This window comes from Pygoscelis adeliae, unplaced genomic scaffold, assembly GCF_000699105.1.
Source record: "Pygoscelis adeliae isolate BGI_AS28 unplaced genomic scaffold, ASM69910v1 Scaffold202, whole genome shotgun sequence".
Lineage (NCBI taxonomy): Eukaryota > Metazoa > Chordata > Aves > Sphenisciformes > Spheniscidae > Pygoscelis > Pygoscelis adeliae.
Genome location: NW_008824544.1, coordinates 2,858,295 through 2,876,417, shown reverse-complemented (window position 1 = coordinate 2,876,417; position 18,123 = coordinate 2,858,295). Strand labels below are relative to the sequence as shown.

The 18,123-nt window shown below is 41.0% G+C and overlaps 1 protein-coding gene across 1 annotated transcript; it reads right to left on the bottom strand.

Moving 5' to 3' along the window:
* Window positions 1-1,054: 1,054 nt before the first annotated feature.
* Window positions 1,055-17,376, bottom strand: PRPF18 (pre-mRNA processing factor 18). Its single transcript, XM_009321776.1, has 11 exons — window positions 17,365-17,376; window positions 17,044-17,121; window positions 16,892-16,918; window positions 13,982-14,086; window positions 12,167-12,280; window positions 10,291-10,437; window positions 8,497-8,565; window positions 7,260-7,400; window positions 6,695-6,766; window positions 4,106-4,261; window positions 1,055-1,728 (listed from the first exon to the last, which is right to left on the bottom strand). Exons 1-11 carry the CDS (start codon window positions 17,374-17,376, stop codon window positions 1,648-1,650), a joined length of 1,002 nt encoding a protein of 333 aa, XP_009320051.1. The 3' UTR covers window positions 1,055-1,647.
* Between the last annotated feature and the right edge of the window lie 747 nt (window positions 17,377-18,123).

The window sequence follows — 18,123 nt, the reverse complement described above, 5'->3', positions numbered from 1 at the left end:
TTTAAGCTCTTGACATTTTCTCTGGGGTCAAACACTCCAGACTGAAAAACTCCTGTGTCCAAAGAGGCACTTCAGAATACAGAGAGTCTCCAGAAGAACCTGAAGTTCCTCAAGATAATCCTCCAAACTCGCTGCCAGCACGAACCCCCCAGCATCACGTCTCTCAGTGCCACGGGCACTGTCAACACCCACGGGAGACGGGTAACTCCTTCAGAAGAGGGCACCAGTTCCTGCTCCACGCTTCCAGCCGAGGTGAGGGCTCGGACAAACCAATACACTGCATATTAACACGTTTCTTCAGGACGTGGTTCGGCTCACATTGCTACCGCTGCGGCAGCAAAACGCTTCCCGCTCCACAGCCCACGAGCACCAGACGTACCAGAAGACCTGCAGCCTCACAGAGGCGGTAGCGGGATACCAGATTCGAATACCTGCCCGACTCCAACCCCGGGCAGCGAGGACCAGACCCTCCCCTCTCCCCGGACTGCACTGAAAAGGCTTCTCCAGAGGCAGAGGAGTGGGCTCTGTGCCGGCTCTGCTGGATCTGCGGGGCCAGACAGACGTGAGGTCGGGGTTCTCTCGCATGTGGGTACTGGCAGTTATTAGCAGCCACTGCAGGGATCAACGATTTGTTTGGAGCTTCACTGTCGGTCCTTAAGAGAAGGACATGTTAATACTGCTGCAGAGGTACTGCTGTTCTTGTCACCAAAAAAGCGCGTGATTTCAGCCTAAGATTTTCGATCAGCACCACTAACAAAGTTTCAGTATTTCCCTGTTTATGCAGAATTAGACATCATCGTTTCTGTGAGCTTCTTCGCCATTCCCAGTCAAGATGCACAATGGTAAAGATTTGTGGCTGCTAGAAATACTGTACGTGGTCATGGGAGGTCCTGATTATTTTCTCTGCAATGCCCAGCACACTGAAATTTTCTCCAGATGTGTAAAAATGGGATTTGAAAGCCTCAAGAGCCATAAGATTACTTCCCCCAAGCCCAGAAGGTTTATATTAAAAATGTCATTACAAAAAAAAAAAAAGCCAAATCAGATGTATTCAAGATCAAAAACTCTTTGCACCAAGACTGGCTGTATTTTTCAGCTGAGAAACATATAAACTTTTTTTTTTTTTTCCTCCTGATAAATACCCCATGAAAGATTAGCCATTAAAGTCTTCATATTTACAGAAATAACCAAGATTCAGATTTGACTGCTTCACTCGAATCATCTCCCCACATCAGTCTCCAATGGGAAAGCAGCCAAAAAACTCCACATACGCTCCTTGCAGGGCTGGGTCTCACCTAAAGCTCTAAGATACGGGAAACAGTTCAGTCGGTATGGTTCCCTGAATAACAAATTGAAATAAAAGCAAGGGTCTTGTTCATTGTCCCCTGTCATTGTCCTGGTCATACCCCCTTCAACCCTCCCCCCCTTCTGTATATTGGATGTGTTCAGCATAAAGCATAGATTTAAAAAGAAATCTAAATAAATGGGGCTCATAAAAAGGAAGCTGTAGAGAAATCTGCGGCTTTAGGCTTTTTCGCAAAGCCCACCCTAGGTTCCTGTCGGTGTTAAAGCCCAAAGTCTGTCTCTTCAATCCTCTCTGCGTCTTGGAGATGAAAATGTGAGTCACGCCTTGGACACTGCAGAGCCTCATAAAGCATTGTACTCCACACATTTCGATGGGTCTGTTGGGAAGTGCTTCTGGCAAATGGTCATGAGCCTCTTCAGCCCCTAGGAATTAACAAAACAAGGACAATTCTGTAATAAAACTGCAGCTGTCAAACAGACCTAACAGTCTACAGTATTTTTAAGCTGAACAAGAAGAATTCAAAACAAATGGCTGCTATTTTGGGGTTGTTTTTTATTTGGTTGTTTTTCCAGTTTTTAAGTTTTATGAACCTTTCTGCCTGCAAAGTGCCAAGTTATCTCCAATATTAAAGAGTCTGTGGCATAACCGAAGAGACTACAGATTCAGTCCCTCATGACAGATTCATCGCGAAGAATCACAGTAATGCTTTAATCCCTCTTCCCCACCAAGGGAGAAAACAATACTATCACAATAAAAGATATTTAAAAAAACCTGAATATTAAAAGTCATTCTGTAGAGCAAAAAGCAATTTCTGACACCAAAACAAGCTGCACAGCTACAAAAAGAACCGAACAGTTTCTCTGGAGGAGAGGTGTCATTCCTCCCCACTGTGGCACCACACCTGACCTACACCGTGGAGGCAAACTGAAGAAGTAATCAAGAAGAAAGGCAGAATGTTGATTTTTCTCTTCAGTTCTTTCGAGGCACCGATTGCCAAAACACAACGTGACAGACACCCTGTGATTATTTTCTTTCAAGTCACGCATAAAAGTCTAACAAAGAAGAAAGCAAACTGCTGCGGCAGTAACGTAATTTAGCAGTGACATTGTACTCCAAGATGGCCGAACCATGTGCCTGTCATTAGATGCTCACGATAGAAGATGGCTCCTCACCGAAGGGAAAAATGATTCAACAGAGGATGCTTTGGCCTTTCCAATGCAGACAAGTCTGGAAAACATGTCCTAGCACCATGACTCCTTGTTTGGGATGTTACGATCCCAGGTTTGTTGTAGATCAGAAACATGTTAGCTTCAGGTAACTGCTGGGAGCACAGATAATATCCCATGCTCCAGTTTGAACCAGACTAGCTAAACAAGACCTGGTATTTAAAACCAACACGGAGAAAATGTTTAAAGCCAACTCTGTCTTGGCGCTTCAGTAAGTTGTGTAATTCAGAAGCGCAGATATGCAATTCACAGTGGGAAGATGAACACGAAGATTTCCTTGACCGACAGATCTAACCCCAAAAGCAGGTAAGGGACAAACTGAGGAATTCATACACATCGTATCTTCCAAAGGGCACGCTAAGAGAGCTCAAGCAACGCTACAGGGTAGAGATCTTTCTGCTCAAGAGTGGCACGTGGACACAGATAGCCAACTACACACCAAAGTTGGAGAAGCAGCATTATGGCCACGCTGAGGCCCACAACAAACTGCCTTCAGAGTCCAAATTCCTTTTTTAACACAGACTAACAACAAAACTGTTTGGTTAACATAAGCTATTTCATCCCTTAAATACTTCCACGCAAGTATTACACTAACTGGAGCCTGTCTCTGAAGATGCATAATCCACATGCCAATTTTCACCTTACAAAAAGTGGTCAGATTTAATTTGTTGGCTCTGTAAGTGTCTGGAGCTTCCTCTGACTTCACGATGACATTTTCACAGGTTATGATATTAAAAACTACAGTTGAAGAGAAACCAAAGGTTACACTTGTAGCCCCAATACAAAGAAACTCAAGGTAGGAGGAGAAGTTGCATTTTACAAGCAATCCGCTTGCAGACAGCTGCAGAAGTTGAAAAGCAACGGGAGTCCTTCTGCCGCAGCAGCAAGATCCTGCCAGAAGCTCTGAGCTCCACGACGCTGCTCTGGAGGCTTCAGAGTTAAGCCAGAAGGTCTTTATCTCAATGGAACTGCAACTGGCAGGAGGCAGATACATTTAACAATACAAGGAGAGAATACTTGTTTCCTCAGACCTGTCCACCCATTACGCTGAAACATCAGAGAAGAAAAACACCACTGCTATTAATTCCACAAACAACAGAAGTTCATGACACGAGTATGAATATGCACAGGAGGAACTGAACCCGGAATTTTGAGCCCGCGCTGTTGAAGAAACATGTTTGAAAAATGAATGCATCGATCTAGTTGCAGAAACAGTCAGAAGGACTGTATTCCACAGTATTAAATTCCACAAACGATGTTAAAACCATGAGTTAAGCAGTGAAGGAACTCAGGAGAATAAAGCATGTCTTCACAGCTGTTTTGGTGTTCATACAGGATCACAATAGTTAAGACACAGAAAAATCCATTAGACTCCGTTCCTAGCCCAGCACTGAAGAGCCTTCAGGTCCAGGATGAGCTACCTATTAAACGGATGTTATGCTTGACCCAAGCTAAGGCAACTCTCCATTTGTAGGACCTTTTTACCGCATCACCTGTAACTATGAAACCAGTATTTCTCAAAGATCCCCTAACTTCAAAAGCAAATCTGTTGGATTTCCAAAGCTAACGTTACCTGAATATACTTCCTTTGAGTTTCATCATTGAGAACGTGGGCTACGTGCTTGGAGAAAATCTTTTCACGACCTGTTCGAGCGTGGATGCCAACCATAGTGACACCAATGGGCCAGGGAGCATTTCCAATAGCCATCTGAAGATAAGCATCATTTGCCTGAAGGAATACAGCGCACGCACGCTTAGCAAAACAGAAAGGGCATCGGAAAGCAGAGCATTTTTGCGTTGCCAGATACAACACCACCACATATTCCAGTCTCTCTGCATCAGGTTTCATTGCACAATATTAACCAATTTTACAACACACCTTCCTAACACGATTCATGTTTATGCTGAAGCAAGGACTATGGACTTTACCTGATGAAAGAAACCACTGGATAAGGCAGTCTAATATTGGTTAAAACTAAAGTTTACTGGGACTATTTTCAGCTCAGCCTTCTCAGGTTCCCGTAAGCTTTTCTGCTGTAGTCACCTTTACAACCCTTGCCGTTTTGGTTGCAGACTAGACCAGGGAGCTTGGCTGCAAGCGCAACCCACTGCAGGCCCACATCGTGTGTGCAGAACTGAGGTCACCCGGTACGCAGGAGGGCACTGGGGCCTGACACCTGACATCTCTTGGGGAGAGGACCTAGCTTCCAGTGAGGCTGAGAACCAGCTCTCTACAAAACTGGGTTAAATAAGCACAGTTGTAACAATGTTTATGAACAGAGCAGCAGCAGCAGTAAAAGAACCTGAAATTTCCCAGTCAAGATAGCAGATCCCACTTCTTAACACAAAGCTGTAGCAGACAACATCCCCCGAGAAGAAGAGCAATAAAACTTGAAGGGAAAATGAACAGAAAGACACAGAGAAAGGAAGAGAAGTACAGAGCTTAAAAAAACGATGACAACTGAGAACCAGGAAGTGAGGGGGACAGACACATATATGCAATTACAGAAACACAGCTTCAAGGACTTGGAGCAGGACATTCCTCCACTGTTAGTGAGCAAGCCACAAGACTTGCTGATAAAGAGTTCATTTATTCACCTCCCATTTAGAGACTAATTAACAAGAAGTAGCCATCATGACCAGTGAGTACAGTTTCTTCCCATTTGGCAGGGAGCAAACCGGGAGCTGAATAATGAACAAGGCAGGGCGTTGCAGAGAGAGCTGAGAGTAAACCTGAAGAAGGGACCTGACTTTGCCTGCACCTACATGAGGCAGGATCTGAACAGTCTTCGTCAAATACCTACTTACTGACTTAAATACGGTTTTGTGATGAAACACTGTATGTGAGCATGCAATTAAAGACCCTTCCGGGATTGTCACAACAGGGTTAATTAAGGTTGAGCGGACAACTTGCATTCTGGCATTTGCCCACCATCACATGTTGATTTCAAAATTTAAATCTTTCAAACATTTCATCTAACAAACAGTAAGAATTTGTGGCCGACGGTATTCACTAGGCTGCACAAAGCAAAAAAGCACGGAAGACAACAGCAGGCAAAGAGAGACAAGTCTCTTCGGAAGCAAAACGGAAAAGGATATGAGTATCTTTAAAAGCACAAGGCTCATTAGCCTAATTAAAAAAAACAAACCCAAAACTTCCAAATCTGTACTCAACGCCTCCAAAATCAGTCTGTGAAGTTTACATAAAGCCAAGCACCTCCAGGAGAGAGAGGCACAGCAGATTAACCCGCAAGATAGACCACACTACCACACACTCACTACTTTGTTTGAGAAGGCATTGGGAAGGGAATTTCAACATAATGATGACAACCAAAAGAAAAAAAAAATGCCCCAAAACAAAACCCCACCATCATACATTCCACACTTTCAGTTCTACTTTCAAATGATGTGGATTAAACTGGCCTTAGGCCATCTAAAGTTTTTTCAGTAACAAAAGCAGGTTTGCTTGCTTACTTGACAAATTATCCCAAGTCCTCACAAGAATAATAAGAAATACTAGAATTTTAAAGGCAAAATATGGTTCAATTTCCTCTGCATACACAAGCTGCTTAAGCAAATGCTATCGGTATTTGAGTTCCACTTCTGAAGGCAGCTACAAACAAAACCTAACACTGCCTTTGATCTTGTGTGCCAAAGTACTTCTGCCTCCTCCAGTAAGCACACTTTGTCCAAAAAACTTTTCATTAACTTACCTCAACCTTGCCAGGCCAGCTAATGTGAGCATAGCCAAAGAAAGGGACAGTGTCTCACATTCAATAACTCAGTTCACCTCCATTAATTCCTAATTAATTAATCAACACCCTATTACTATTAATTCAATACCTCCATTTAACCTTACAATATCAGGTTTCCCATACGGGTTTCCTCTGCAACTTAATATAACCATCTCTGAGAAAAATTCTATTTGTGCTTACAAAGCTCTGCAGTTTCACCAGCCTCAAAAGATCTTCTGACAGGCTGTGGATCAAACGCTACCTGGAGCCCAACCTTTAATAGCCATTTTTCATTTTGTTTGAATATATGTTGTGTGTATTGCCAGCTATGTATCTTCAAAATGCAAAAAAAAAATGGGAAACGTTGAAGTAATAATCTATTAGAACCAGACAGCCCGAACATGCCGGAAGAGTGCAAACAAACGTACCTTCACATATTCTCTTTGCAACATGAATTTAATAATATCTGTTATTGATTCTTTGATGTCTGCAGGAAGTGTCTATAGGAGAAGCAGAAGGGGGAAAAAAAAAAAAGACATCTTTACTTCAGAATAGCAGCTCAGGAAAATCATCCTACTCAGCATTTATACAAAGTTTAGCACCTACTCTAGCTTGAGGACTTTAACAAAGGAAAACATATTTGTTATTTAGATGAAGGATCTGAAGCAAGAGAGGTTAAGTGGTTACACCTAGTAGCTTGTGGCAAAATGCAAAATAAAATCCCAACTCTCTATCACATTTGCAACCCTATGAACAGGTGATACATAAAGCAACACCTGGAAAAGCGGTGGGTAGGCAGAATAATTCACTGATCAAGAATAAAAGGTCAGAACTGGGAGTCACGGGCTCTAGACACAGAAACTCTGACCAACTCACTTCTCTCTTCTTCAGTGAAGATAACATTACCTCAGGAAAGGGCACTAACCACTGGGTACTTTGAAAGCAGAAGTTAAAGAAAGTCTTACAGGGTAGTGACGTTTAAAAGTGATTCACCCTTTTCCGAAGTTTTCTGAAGAGTGGCCTCAGGTACGATTCTGTCTGCTTTTGAGTGGCACTGTTCAGCTTCCCCTGTACGCCCCGTTTCACGTAGTCTTCTCTGGCATTCAGCTCCTTAGCCCAAACTCCAAGAAGAAACTGTATGAAGAACAAGCAAATTTATGTCATAGTGCCATCTAGTGACTTCCTCGGCAAAAAAGATGGGAACAGTGGTTCAAGCCACCATGGCAAAATGAGTTTTTCAGAGAAATCCGAATTAAAAAGGCAAGAAGCCTCGTTCAGAAGGACAGGCAAGGAGGGATAGGAGCCACCCTCCTATCATAAAAACATGTGGGTGAGGGTAGAGCATGTATAAAAAGGCATGTACAAAAAAACCCAAAGGAAAAAGTGTAGGAATCAGTGCTGGGAGGGAGGAGGGGTACATAAAAAGAGCAGAAATCTAAGTAGAAAACACTGATGTTTCAGAGCAATTTTTGCAAAGGAGCCTAAAGAATGGTGAAGATCACAGTGAAAACTCAACACGCCAGAAGGCAAACATGTCAAATGTACCTCCTCTCCGCCTGGAAAACAATTTCTGAGCTTTCTTTGTCTGACTGCCCAGCCCAAACTATATTAAAATGCCAATGTATCTTATATACACAAATAAAAGCTTCCACTCTTGCTGTGACTTCTGCTCATCACAACAGTTACAGAGGGACCAGCTGACTCAAACAAGAGGCAATCCAGGCTTCTTGCCAGGAAACAAGGAAACAATTTTCTACTATCCACTTGAACCTGTTTCCTCAGCAAAGCCAGTGGACTTCCTTTAAAATTCTCTTATTTCACATAACAGTACCAGATGATATTTCATTTCAGCTTGTACTGTTCCTGGGGAAGGGAGGCAGGGACTCCTCGGAAGTTTTTAATGCCACAGTAGTACACAGAAGCAACTACATACAACTGCCTTGATTATCATACGGAAATCAAAACCATATTTATTTTGTCTGGAAAAGTAGGACCAGATTTTGAAGAACACTGCTCTCCCAACAGCCCTTTCCCAGGTCTAGCAGAAGTCACTGTTGTGACTAACCAAGGCTGTGGAGTGCCAAGCATTTAAAAAACCCCACATCTTAAGCATAATGTGTGAGTTTTTCTCTCCAAGCAGCTGAAACTATCCATTCTATTCACGAAATGTATCTGCATCATGGTAAAAATTATGACACAACTACAGAATAATTAATCTATTAGAGTTCACCTTCAAGAACTTCGTTATGATGTCCATATCATAGTGATCATCACCCCGTCCTAAGGATTCTCCCAAAGCCTAGAACAGGAGAAAAAAGGCAATTATTTCCACGTTGTCTAGAAGTTTGCCCCCACCACCACAGCAGAGCATGATACACTGCATCGTGAACTGTAATAAACTCCACCAGTAATCCAAAACACTAGTTAGGAAACGGAATGAAACAGCTATATATGCTACTGAGATTCATTAACCTATTAAAAACATTTAAGTCAAAAAGCCAATATGATTATTTCTGAAAAGTCAATGCAACCGTAATTTTTCATTCATTAACTACTACATTATTGGCATAATTAGCAGCTGTCTGACAGCACTGTATTAAAGGGAACTGTGGGTGCACTGCATTTTTTTTAAGATCCCCAAAGCCATCAATTAACCTAATTATTTTGTTAATCTATTTCAATTCCCTGATGTACTGGGGCTTTTTACCATTTCATTTAATCGCAACTGTGAAATTGAGGGAACAAATCTAAAAAAAAAAACAAAACAAAACCACCAAAAAACCCCAGCAGTATGCTCCAATACTCTAGCTTCCTGCCAAAACCTTGAAACTGTTAATACTAACAGCAATTTTTAGAAACATTTTCCAGTAGGTATAGTTGGATTTATAATCTATTTCCATTGTCCTCACATTTCCAAAGTGAGTTTTATTTAAAAAATCTCCTAGATTTGGAACCCAATTCAGTGTAAGCCTTTAGGCTCAAGAGAATGCAGTTAAAGTAGCATAACATTAAGACTGTATTGTTTTCAACTTTTCAGAAAATGATTACTTTCATAGCTCAAACCAAGCTTGCCCTACTACCCCAAAAAGGGGGTATTTTGAGAACTAACAGATGGATAAAATGCAGCCCCGTTACAACTGGTATCCATTCTGGTACTCCAGTTATTTTAAACCAGAACCCCTGGTACCCTAACAAAAAAGTTAAAGACTATCTCCTAATAATAATGTGTATTCGTTTAAGCTTTCAGTTATAAATCAGATTATTTCTTAAACACGCTTTTGGAAGGATGTTATGAAGATTAACTCCTGCAAAGAGTTTTGAAGATTAAGGGTAAAAGTCTTCAGCTCAAGTTAATGTGTTTTTCAAAACACTACCCTAAAATACCAGGTGCTGAATGCATTTCATGGCACCCATGCTCCGCTCGCTTACACAAATACCGTGGTATTCTTTCAGAACATAGTAGCCATTTGCACTGATTCTGCGACACATCGTCTCTGCACTTCTTGTACTTCCTGCGATCTGCCTACTTCTGATATCCACTTCTTTTGTCCTGGATGTTTTTTATATCAAACATTCTTTCTGCGTGTCTATTTTTCAGAGTCCATGTTTCTTGTACAGGGAAAAATTCATCAGTACTAAGCTTATTACCCTCTCAAATACTCAATGGAAAGGCTTTAGAATTTATGACCAGGTAATGCATTTTTATTAAATTCTCTACTTCCAAACCCCCTGCAGAAGGAATCCTAACTGTATCACCTTCCTTGCAGGCAACTCCCGCCCCCTTTTTGATGAGGTGTTATAAACAAAGACCACTTGAGTTTTCACATGCCTACTGTAGACACCTATGGTGCAACTCAAGGCTTAGAAACCTCTATTTCCTAACAGAGCATATTTAAGGATACTTCAGAATGCCTAAGCTAGATGTTGAAAACAAGATCAAAACTTTGTCTAAACAATCCTGAAGCTTTCTCAGAACAATGCACTACATCTAAAATCCCTTAATTAAAATCTACCCATCACATACTTCTAGTTCTTCAATAGTAGTATTCTCCTCATGGACTTTCAAGTCATTTTGTGAGTCATCGTCTCCTGCTTCTTGGCCGCCTACAATTTCGTTCAGATACTGCTGGTCAATCTTATCCAAAGCAGCCTTCAGGTCATTTCTCAGGCCCTGGAAAAGATAAGAAGTTACTAATTTACAAAAAAAATTCAAGTAAAAGCAGTTCAGCACTGTCACCGTGAGCATCCAACTTCCGTTTAAGAAAAGCCAAATTCTGTAAAAACATGCGTAAGGGTTTAGCTTTGTTGTCTGAATTTAAACTGAATTCAAAAAACAGTTTCTGGATTGCTTCAGCACTCAACAAAAAGCAGGTGCATGAACTTCTGCAACGTTCATACCTGTGAAAAAGGCTTTTTATCATATTTTCGTGAGAAAAGCACAGAGAACTGAATCAACTTCTAGGACTTTCTTCAAGATGTTTTCTCCAAGCAATGCACTGACCCACCCCAAAACAAACAGAAAACAGACCATAACCATCATCGGCTCTACAAGTCTTCACATCTGCCCTGAAAAAAGCTGTGAATAAGGTAAGTAACACTCCTTCAGTACTATCACATAAAACATTTATGTAGTTTTCCTTTATTACCAATGATTTAAACATAGCAGAATGTTTTATATAGATTAGGTGTTTAAAATCCCCTACTCTAGAATAGGTGATTAAAAAAAAAATTAGAATCAGTTTGAAACCATATATATAAAGTTAAGAGCAGCTTTTAAATAGAACAAGAAACTCGGCTTAGTCACAGTTACAGGACTTGCATTCTTACCTTGAGACATAAAATATAAAGCTCTATAAAGGAGTATGACATTTCTTACCCTAAGATAAATTCAGCCACTCCATGGGAATAGATATGCACAGTTATTTCCCCTCGTCCATCATCATACTTGACTGTCTAGAGCATTTCTATTAATCATTTAGTAGTCTAAAAACGTCTGAACCACAAACTGGTTATAGCAGCTATCTACATTTTAAGCAACACGTAGCAACAGGAGTGACTGAAACATATAACACAAAATCCAACATAATCCTATTTATGAGCTCACTATTTCCTAATACTCCTACTACAGTGTTGATGTCACTTGAGGGGAAGCTTTCATTAGCAGAATTATTTTTTTTTAAATGTTTAGATCTGTTTATTCTTTTTTAAGATACTTGAACAAGAAAAGGTTTTCCTTTTCTGGGCAGTCCCAGCAAAGACATTTCAAACAATTCAGTTTGCCACAAACTAGGGAAGACAATCCAAAGCTGAATTGCATCTCCTCACTTAACTGATCAATCTTCCTTAAGACAAAAGGAATAAATCGGCAAACTATGATTTAGCATTTTTTGAATCAATGGCTATTTTAAAGGCAAGGGGGGAAAATCAAGTTTCCCTAACAAGTTATAGCTCTGGAATCAAATGATTTGAAAAATCATTTACATACCAGAAAGATAGGATGCAATCCTCCTCCCTCTTACCCATACCTCTCAGAGACGCATATAATCACAAACACAGGACAGTTTTAACAGTAAATGACTGTCTTTCCTGCTGGTTAAAAAGCAGGTAACAGCACAGGCTGGGGTATTACCGCCACCAGGAGGCCCCTTTTTCAACTGAAAAGGCCTAGAAGGTTTCTAGGGTTGAACTGTCTAACACAAGGAATTGTAATTGTGCACAAAACTGTGACATTTAACATACTTTCTCAGGCAGTAAATGAGACGGAGCAGATCTTCCTCTTTGCTCTGTACTACCCCCTCCTAAAAAGTAACAGTTACTGAAACTGATTTTCTGTAATTTGTATAGGGTTCCTCATTGGTTATCCCGCTACAAATAAGTAACTAGTAACTATCCAGTCTTACCTTGTTCACTTCAGGTGCAAGAATTTCTATTTTCCTCAGACGCTGAAATGTATCATAGTCTGTTTCTCCAAACAGTCTGATCGGCTCACCTCTCTCTCGTAACCTCCTGATAACCTGAAAAGAATCAAAGGATTCCATTACGTAAACTCGTAAAGGAAGCAAAATAAAATCCAGAACTACGGATTTGTTTACTTTGCTTAGAATAACAAGCTGAGCTGGACTGGAGAGGAAATGGCAATATTTTAAGCAGTAGAAAAATGTTCCAGACACTTTACAATCTAAATATAAAACTCCCACGGTATTTCAGTGAAAGGTCATTCCAACTATTACCAATCTAAATATTGCATAAAACCCTAAACCACTTGGTATAGCCTAACTTTTTCCCGCTCTGGCTTGTTTAAACAAATACACAAAAATCACCCCTCTGGCAGAACTTAAAAACTGTTTTCAAAATCACGACGGAACTTGATGATAATCTCACTCACCTACTTGTCCAGGGCAATAAAAACACTCCCTAACTAGGTTGCAGGTTGTCCCAGCACATCTGCAAGACTGATTTGCTGAAAATTGTCATCCTTAAGCATTTGGCAAATATTAAGTCCCATAACCTAACGGGATAGTTACTTTAAAACTAGATATAAGCGGTCCAACATCCTCCCTCGGCTGACTTGCAAAGTCATGGGCAGAGAGAGCCAAAACTCGAACTTTTTTCTCCCGATTCCTTCTCTCATGCGTTGCTTCTAAATCTCTGTATACTTACCATTACTCATTTAGCGTATCAGTTCATATTGATACATGAATCACCATGCAATACTTCGGTGATCAAGAGAAGGGCTTACACTTCATTTCATTCCACCACTTTGTTATACCAATAGACTGGTTGGACAACAAGAAACTAAATGAATTCAGCCATTAATTCGTTTATTCAGTTCAAGCGCATTGCTGTACGTTGGCAAGCATTTGACTTGCAAATGTATCACAAAACCAGGGGTGGACAGAGCGCTGGCACAGCAACACCTAAACCTCGACCAAAACATGCACCCAAGTAGATCAACAGCAGTGAGACACTGCGCATTACACAGGACGTACAGACCAAACCTCAAACCAAGCATGAAACCAACAGCCTGCATTACAAGCCCTGTGACATACTCCTGTTACAAACAGTGAGTATCTTGCAAAATTAAGGGGACATGTGACATCCTTGGATGATCTCAGCTGTGAATTTCAATATTTCCAAGATTAGAATTTATTCTGTACTTCTGAACTTCCTGCTTCTCTTCTGCTTTGGGGTGTAGATCTGTTTGTGACCTCACATTCACATAGGTATTTTTATTCTTAGAAAGGACAAAGATCACACCAGCTGCTCTGGCTTCAGGACCTTTTCTTCTAGAAATCAAGGTGAACTTCCAAACCTTAGTTTCTAAATTTGGGTTCAGAGCTACAAAGAAAAGCAGCTTAGCGCAAAAAATCTTGGAAAAAGTCAGCATGCCATCTTCAGTATTATCCAAGGATAATACTGATATTCAGGGTACTATTCTAGAATTCATCTGAAAGAGCTGTAAAATGTTATGGCGCATCTGTGCAAATCCATATGACAGAGGCTTTACCCATCTGTACCTCCCTATGCATTCAGTTGGACAGCAGATCCCTGATGAGCAAAGATGATCATTAATTGTTGACTGTAAAAACTGAGGCTTATTATTTAATACAAACTGCCATAAAAAGTACAGTTCGCTAGAAAAAACAGCCCTAACAAGAAATTTCAGATGCATTCGCTGTAAACTCAGGTAGTCTGTTTCTGATGACTGATTTTACCTCCTGTCTGGAAAGGGTCATTGGTAACTTTTCTTCTGCCAGTTCGAGTTCCAGCACTGGATTTGATGAAGTCAGTGGTTTCTCCTCCTCTTCTTGCTGCTGCACCTACATTCAACAGACATAGTTACTAACGTGCTGATGGAAATAAGCCCATATATTGATAGCAATGCAAAGATACAGAACCCTGGAACACGGATTTTAATATGACAATATAAACCTTTAGTTTCATAGTTTTTTTTGTCTATAATTGAATTTCACAGAACAACAAAAGCTTTTAAAAGTATCAGTAACTAACTAACACTTCTGCAGGTTGCAGGAAGCAGCCTCTATAGCAAATGGAAAAGACAATTGCTGAAGTCTGGCAATCCCTTTAGCAGGCAGATGTCAGCACTGGTGCCAAAAATAGCAAATCCACCCTCTGCCTGCTGATACCTGCCCCTGCTCTATCCTCCTTACCCATGCAAAAGCATTGGCATCGCTATGTGATGAACCAGACGGCAGAAATGATTCAAACAGAAAATAATCTGGCAAATAAAAAGAAAGGTACTCTTCCCAGCCCACTTAACCTAACCTCCTCATCCAGCTCACCAGGCAGTGGCACACGCATGGACACAAGGGCAGAAATGAAAACCCAAGGGCAGGGAGAGAGTGGGGCTGCTTCTTTCGGTGGCAGTGTCAGTTTAAAATGTTTACTACCTACAGCTTCAGTGAGCTGAGTACAACTAGTAGCGATCCATGGCTTCTACTGGGTTTTGAGAGGTGCTTGTTTAAGGTAACGCATTTTTCTCACAAGCTTGCCATAGTTTCTTGCGGGTTAAAAAAACCAAAAGGTGGCACCTACAACTCCTCACAGGGATAGGATCTCATTAACAACTCCTCTTAATCTAAAAGAAGCTCCCTGAATCAGAGCTTGCTTTCTTCATTACTCAGTATTTTAAATAATGCAAAACAACTCTTGATCAAAGTAACTTTGAGACAGCAGTCATGTGACTACAGCTCCCTTTATAAGCTCAAATTTGACACTTCTGACAGCGTGAGCAGATTGCTGTTGGTAATAGTCCTATAATAAGGAAGCATTTCCAGTATTTACTCACATCTTGTTTTTTCCTAGATTCCTTATTAGAATTTATTTCCTTTCCGTTCTTGCTAAAAGGGAAATGCTCCACTTAATCCTACAGCACCCTGTAGCATTCTCCATGCATGGGCAGTACACTGTCATTTCCAGTCTGTATTTGGGTTGATCAGTTTGATGAATGTACTAGACAGATTTTTTTCAAAGAAGCTTTTCTATTCTTTCAGGCCAATGTGCCAGTCTTGCACCCTGGTGTCAGTCTGACTCTGTGTGGATGTAAGGATCCACCCCTGTGGCTCCAGCTACAGGATTCAGCCACAAATCTAAATTCAATGCTATACTAGCAAACAGAGAAACCAATCCTATAACCACAGGTGTTTGGAACGAGCAAGGGAAGGACAATCAAATCAATGCTTAACACATAAAGGGAGGGGAAAAATAAAACTTCCATCAATGCAGGAAAGGGGGAATTGACAGGGGACAGAAAAGATGGAAGAACTGTGTAAAAATGTATATATATAAGAAATACACTCCCATGGCAGAAGGATACGTACAAGTTTTAACTTACAAACATTCTGGAAATCATAAAGAGACAGCAGCATTGGGGGAAAAGATTTGATCCATTCTGTCAGCTGGACTCCAAGTTACAAGCAGTATCTTTACCACAGTTATTTTGGTTTCAGTGCTTTCTTTATCAAGCAAGTCAAATTATTACAACTTATTAAGTCTAAGCAAAGGAAAAACGCACCTGAATTTAAAAAGAAATCAGTCTATATTCTACATCTTATTAATGTAGTAAAGATCAAATGCAGAAATCTGGGAGGCTCTAAAAAGGTACTAAATTTAAAGAAGCAACTTATTTTAAAACCGTTTTCAGAGTTACATTTCAAACCAAAACTGGTGCTGCAGCAGCACAGACAACGGCATTTTAACCGCCATGTAAGGTTCTGAAGAACTCAAGCTAATGCTCAAAAAGCATTACATAATCATTTCCACTTGGAAGAGCGACTGGATTCACAGAATACTTTCTCATGACTATATGCTGCACATTCTGAGACCCATTTTGGCACTGATGTTCAAATATTCTACAAACAGATCAAGGTTTCAGAATAAGTCACTAACCGGGTAAAGTTCAACTGAAAACAAAGCTCTTACTTGTGCCCAGTAACAGCAAACAAGATTACGAGCCTCTGTCTTCCACAAGGGAATGCATACCCCCTCCCATACACGTATAATCAGGCAGGCAGGCAGACGCACACACTTGTAAAAAAAAAAAACAACATTCTTTCCATTTCAGTAAACTATCTCCCTGACACCGTTACAAGGCAGACAAAGCCTTCCAGATCACTCATTTGTTTCAAAATGCACCCTAGGTTACCAATTGTTTTCTAATATTTTGCCAGCAAGAAAACAAATGCTGTTGTTGTGCTCTTTCAGTGCTGGACGGTTGATGGCCAAAACCCAAGTACAAATATATACAGTATGAAAGTTGGCAGATCTTTTTAATGTGCGCCCACGCTACACTGATTTCTTTTGGACATTTTGACAAGACCGTGACAATTATCTGAATGGATAAAATTATCCGAACGTATCTATTAACCCGACGTTTCCGTTTTTTTCCGATGGGGGGGGGGGAAGGTGGCTATATCAGATCCAGTGTTCATGCCTAACAGCACAATTTAAAAAGAAAGGAAGACAAGCTTTGATCCCAAGCCACTTCATGCTTTCCACACAAAAAATAAATAAAATAAACAAAAGCCAAACCATAACACAAACTTAAGTAGCTGTATATCATGCATGTCTTTTCCTGCATTGAAAATGGTTTTGGAAACTCATACCTCTCCAGGTGGCTTCTCATTTACAGGCTAATGTATAACATTAACAGATTGAACAAAGAACAACAATTATCATTAACAACATTTATACTGTTGATAATAAAATGTAGACTTCAAAGTAAGCATACAAATTCCTGGAAGAACAACTACCATACCTTGTAGCCACATCTCTGAAAGTAGGCCTCCTCTTCTTTTTTAGCTAGCTCACTGCGTTTGAAATATTTCTTATTTCCCTAAAAGAGAGGAAAACTGTTAACAGTTTACAGTTTTGCATACTTGGGCAAAAATGGCTCAAACTTCCTTACTTGAGTTGGTGAATTCAGCTACATCCTTTCAGAGAGATGGCTACATTGCCATGTAAAGGGGACAAGTTGGAAGCACCTCTGAAAATCAGCAATATAGAATGACTTCACAGCACATAAGTATAAGCAGGCTTGAAAGTACAATGTGTTCACCAGCGCTTTAAAAAAACCCACACTCTTTATCATGTACTCGCTAGCGTAAAGCTTCGCTTCAGAAGTGCACAACAAGGCCCAGGTTGGAACACAGGAAAGTTGTTTAAACAAACTGTACAAAACGTGTCATTTTACACTAAACCAAGGAGATGGGAGAAACCACCTTTGTACAGAGTATTCTGTAAGCTTCTTTGGGGCACCTATGTGGAAATGTGTTTGGTAAGACCTTCCAGGCACACAACAGCTAGCAACTGTGGCACCCCGAAGCATTTCCCTCGATTAACATGAAATATTACTTCTTTCTTCATACTTTGCCTGCCTGATCCACAACAGCCTCCGATCACCGCTCACTACGTCAACCACTAACGCCACAACCTAAACTCAGACATCCACACAAGCGCTCTGCTTCACTGTGGGCGTTCTTACGCTAACACACTCGGCACACACACACCCCTCTGCGACCCTACTATTGCTATGAGCGTTCCGCGGCGGTGGTGAGGAAAGGGATCCACACATCGTTCACCGACGGTGGCACAGATTTTTCTCATCTCTCAGTGCCTGAAATAAATAACTAAACCAGCTCCAAAAGGCAGAGGCACACGGCGAGGCCCTGAAGCCAGGCTGCTTCGGCGCCCCCAATTCTCTGGTGCCCCCAACCCTAAACGCCTCCTGACTCCTTCCCCGATCCCACCCTGGGCCACTCCTGCTCCTCTTCCCCAAGCCCCGAACCCCCTCCCGGGCCGCTCGTCACCCTCCCAAACCTCATCCTGGGCCGCCCCC